Here is a 4,956-nt window from a genome sequence, read left to right as displayed (position 1 = left end):
GGACATTTTGGCTCAGTCAGAATGTCTAATCACTGTAGTGCACACCTGAAACTAATAATTTCTTTCTCTCTCTCCCTCTTCCTTTCTGAAATCACTAAAAAAATATATTAAAAAACTAAGAAATAAAGAGTGTAGTTTGGAGAAACCGCATCACAGTGCTGCTAACTACTGGGAAAACAGGAGAGGACACACGGCTTCCAGTTCTCTGTGGACACCTGCCTTCTCAGGTCTGTTCTTGGCTAATGAAATGTCACGCGTGAGCTGGGGATGCTGTAATCACTGACACTCCTGCATCTCTCCCCCAACCCCCAAGCTCTGTAGGCCTTAGAGACTCAGATACTTTGCATGAACACAGACCAACACAAGTTGACAAGCTAAAGAACTGCTGAGTTTATTTAGTCTGAGCCCTCACTTTACAGCCAGGCCTGGTCATGACTAACAGCATCACACAGGTCACAGGACAAAACCCACGTCAGGGAAGCGCGTGCCAGCACACCAGGCTGCCAGGTAACAGCACGAGTCCAAACTGTGCTGGGTGCATGGTGCTTGAACACTGAGGCAGGAGTGGCTGAGGGAGGGTGGCTACAGAAGACCGAGCAGGGCACCAGCATGGCCTAGTAGAAAGTGACGTGCTTTGGCACTGAAATGCCGTTGTGTATCTTCAGACACCCAGGCTTTTCCAAAGAAAAACAGGGATGCACAAACTGGTGAAGCTGACAACTAAATGTGTATAGATGCTGAGAAATGTCCACGTTGAAAAATGATAATCTTGAGTTTTCATAGTCTAAAGAATGCCAAATCTTCTTTGGGGCAACTGTGATTCTTATATCTGGAGTCATCTTGTTGTGCAGAAATTCATACTTATGTCTAAAATACATAACAACTTTTCAGAAATGCTGTAGATGGGCTGTTTTCAGAACATTTTATACAGCTTTATTTAAATACTCCTATGATTATGTTTTATTTTTTTATTAAGGACTACCAAGGTAACAAGCCATTTCTACAACTATTCTTTTCTAAAATTAGTTCTAAGTAACATACATTTTAAACTTTGTTTTTGAGCCACCTCTTAACCTAAGAAACGTAGGGGCCTGGCCCTGGTCAGTGTGACACGGCTCCAGCCGTATCCTATGTGCTTTGAAACCGGCTGAAACCAAGACCAATCACAGGGATCCCCTAGCCCTGCCACCCGCAGACGTTTGAAGAGCTCTGTGTGCCAACATGCTGGTCTATGCGACTGGAGGAACACTGAGAATACAATCCAGATGTGTCAGAGGGCTGGCAGCGAGCCCTGAAATGTCTAAGGCTGTTTTATAACATGCACTGTAGGCCTTACTCCGTGTGGGAAAACCTCTCCCTCTATTCGTTCAAAAGAAAATGCTGGTCTCGGGTACCCAGAATGCTTTACCTTGGTGATGCCCACGTGTGCCTCATGCACCAGGACAGGCAGTTAGCGCCCAGGTCTTCCTGCTTAGGGACGTCTTCAAAGGCCACACCCACCGTGTAGTCCGACCGCTCGTCCACCTCCACCTCCCAGTAGTGGCGCCCTCGGACCGGAATCAGGTTTCCCATGACCGCGACGCACCTGGTTTAGAAAGTGGAAATACATGTGATGGAGGTGACCAGGCCTGGTTGTGCAGGTGAGTGGCACTGACTGCTGGGTCAGCCATCAGGTGGTCTATACGAGTGGAGGCTGTGTGAGCACCTCACCTGTACACCCTGAGCTCTCCAGGCTCGCCTGACTGATGCTAGAAGTGGTTTCTTCCTCCCACAGCCTGGCAGCATGACCCTCGTGCCAGGGCTTGGTGGGCTGCCTCCTCCAGGGCCCGCAGCCCAGGGCAGGACCTCAGAGGCCACGACAGGTCCCTTCTGCCCCCACCAGCCTCTCCTCGCCACCAGGCCCCTAACCCCTATTTCTGGGATTTCTTTCCCCCTTCAAAGCTGCATCTGTCTTAATCCGATTTTACTGAATAACAGCGTATATTAGGGAGGTGCACAGAACGCTCTAGTGAGCGGTGGAAACGGGACCTACCTCGTAAAGCGGGTGCTGCTGGGGGGCGGCTCCCTTGTGGGGGTCTTCCTCTCGCTCCGGACAGCTGTCAGCCCGTCTTCAGAAATGGTCAGCCAGGGATGGCAGGTCTGCTCGTTCAGGCGGAAGTAGCTGCCTGTAGGGGAGCAAACCCAGGTGGGTATCAGCAGCCAGGCACCCCTTTCTCCGCATCGCGCCACATGGGCCCAGGGAGCCTGCACATCGCCCACTTAGCTTCCGGAGTGTTCCCTCCGCCTGGACCTCACGTGATAACCCTTGTGCTGGTGGGGATGGCAGAGGTGCCTGTGAGCACACAGTGGGTCGTGCGCCAGTCTCATAGTGGGTACGGCAGTGCCCAGGTATTGGGCGGGGACTCAGCTAAGCACTTTGCACGTCTTCTCCCATTCAATCCCCACAGTTACCCTTGGAAACAGGTGTTATGACTTCCATCTGTAGATATGAAAACTGAGGCAAAGGCGGTTAAGAAATCAGCTGGCAGATGCTGGTCCTCAAGGTTGACCCCCGAGCCCCTCGGATTCCGGAGGATGCTGGGTGTGGACGGGCATCTCTCGCCCACAGGGAGACAGGACTCGGGGGGCATTTTTAATGATCAGTTGGACAAAGGTCAGCAAAATTCAATACCCAACTTCCAAATACAACAGTGGGGTTCCGTAGAGCCACCCCCAAGTCAGAGTGAAAACGAAGCTCATCAAGGAGGGGTACAGAATAGGTTTCATAAAAAATTACTTAGCCCTGACCGGTGTGGCTCAGTGGATAGAGCATCGGCCTGCGGACTCAAGGGTCCCAGGTTTGATTCCGGTCAAGGGCATGTACCTTGGTTGCAGGCACATACCCAGTAGGGGGTGTGCAGGAGGCAGCGGATCGATGTTTCTCTCTCATCGATGTTTCTAACACTCTGTCCCTCTCCCTTCCTCTCTGTAAAAAATCAATAAAATATATTTTAAAAAATTATTTAGTAAACACATCCGTTACTTAGGGACATCCTGTCCATCTGCCGTGCCTGCGCTACTGTGGCTCTGGGTGCCGAGCTCTGCACGGGGCACTGGCCGTGCGGCTCTTCCCACCCCTCCCCGAGCCAGCCCAGCTCATTGTTCATTACCGTCTCAGCCGAATTCTGTCCTTAACTTCTCATCCTATCACCTCTCATCATCTCAAACCCCAGTTCAAGCATCGCCATGAAGCTGTCCACAGTTACTTCCACAATTTGATGCCGCTGGGAACGTCACCTGCCATCTGAGCTGACCGGCGAGATGCAGGCAGACGCCCTCCCAGCAGCTGACACGCACGTGGCCTCACAGCCTGCTCCCTAGCCTCCAACAAGCACCCGTGGTTTTTGCTGACTCATGTTCTTTTGAGTTTTTCACAAACATATTCTTTTTTTTTTTTTTAATATATTTTATTGATTTTTCACAGAGAGGAACGGAGAGAGATAGAGAGTTAGAAACATCGATAATGAGAGAAACATCGATCAGCCGCCTCCTGCACATCTCCCACTGGGGATGTGCCCGCAACCCAGGCACATGCCCTTGACCGGAATCGAACCCGGGACCCTTCAAAAGTCCGCAGGCCGACGCTCTACCCACTGAGCCAAACCGGTTTCGGCCACAAACATATTCTTAAAAAATTATTTGAACACATTAATTCAGAGACAACTTGATGATCAGAGCTGGCTGTACCCTTCACTCTGCTCCCTTTTACTGCAATGGCCAGAGTTTGACATTTCAAAACAGGAACTCGGAGCAGGAAATCCAAGGGGCACACCAAGCCAAGGAGGCCCAGCACAACAGAAATGAGAACACGGGGCCCTGAGCTGGCATGACACCTCTCACCTCAGGCGGCCACTTAACTTGTCTTCCCAGCTATGGGAGGACTGTAAGTGGGGACTAATCGCAGACCTCTCCTCCTGGCACTGAAGAGGACAAAACGACACAGTGTCCCTCAGTGACAGATCCCGGTGGAGGGAACATTGTCTCCTGAGCCCCGGCTCCCTGCTTCTGCTTCTCACAGGCACATGACCAACCGCCTGAGCTGGACCTGCTCGGGGAGGGGCGGGAGGGGTGCCCAGCTCGGCACCCAGAGCCACAGCAGTGAGGGACGGCCGTGCCCAGAATGTTCCCAGTGCTGGCTGTCCCGCTGACTCAAGACTTGGCCACGAGATGTGACAATTCGACGACATGATGATGGCAAGTGAGAAGGGGGAGGGGCTGGACTTGGGCATGTGGGCACCCACCCGGGCCAGAGAGGGCCTGGGAGGAGGCGGATGGCCAGGTTTAAGTGGGCCTGAGGGTGGGGAGATGCACCGCAGCAAAGGGCTCCTCCTGGAATTTCTTACAGACCCGCCCCTGGGTGGTGTTCAGGCTGAGAGACAGGAGGTGTCTGTGCCACCCGGGTCCAGTGTGACAGGCTCCAGCCCACCTGAGGGGCGTGGGGGAACCTGGAGTTCTTGCTCAGGCAAAAACCACTGTGTGGCCGAAGCCGGTTTGGCTCAGTCACCATGAAGATGGGGTCCTTCTCCAGCTCTTTGAACCACCATCTTCATTAAGGTCAGGTTGCACAACCCTGGCATGAATCTGAGGCTGGTTCTTGCGCTGGGGCCCCCCACATTGAGGGCACGCACGTAGATTGTGTAGCTCTGCCGGGGCTGCAGCTGCACCAGGGACTCGCAGGTGGGGATGCCCACAACAGACCTGGGCAAGGGAGCAGAGCCGCATGACCGCGAGCCCACGCACCAGGTCTCTCGTGGGGGAACCTGGAGTTCTTGCTCAGGCAAAAGCTGCTGTGTGACTCAGGCCTCAGTCTCCCCCCTGTAAGGTGAGGCCGCGGGGGCTCTGAGCCCCTCCCCGCCTGGCTTGCCGCGCGTTCTGTGTGTATTTTCCCGTGAAGTCTCAGCAGCACAGGGTCTGCCA

General features: G+C 53.3%; 1 protein-coding gene across 1 annotated transcript in view; it reads right to left on the bottom strand.

Moving 5' to 3' along the window:
* Positions 1-366: 366 nt before the first annotated feature.
* Positions 367-4,956, bottom strand: part of FSD2 (fibronectin type III and SPRY domain containing 2) — a 49,092-nt gene continuing 44,502 nt past the window's right edge. Inside the window, exons 9-13 of the mRNA XM_015562787.1 lie at positions 4,544-4,737; positions 2,474-2,632; positions 2,033-2,165; positions 1,409-1,585; positions 367-867 (exon numbers count right to left, since the gene is read on the bottom strand). Of these exons, the coding sequence (XP_015418273.1) occupies positions 615-867; positions 1,409-1,585; positions 2,033-2,165; positions 2,474-2,632; positions 4,544-4,737 (916 nt within the window). The 3' untranslated portion in view covers positions 367-614. The remainder of the gene's footprint in view (positions 868-1,408; positions 1,586-2,032; positions 2,166-2,473; positions 2,633-4,543; positions 4,738-4,956) is intronic.

This window comes from Myotis davidii, unplaced genomic scaffold (assembly GCF_000327345.1).
Source record: "Myotis davidii unplaced genomic scaffold, ASM32734v1 scaffold898, whole genome shotgun sequence".
In the NCBI taxonomy this organism is placed as follows: Eukaryota; Metazoa; Chordata; class Mammalia; order Chiroptera; family Vespertilionidae; genus Myotis; species Myotis davidii.
Note: the sequence above shows the minus strand (reverse complement) of the source record. Positions and strands in the feature narration are given on the sequence as shown.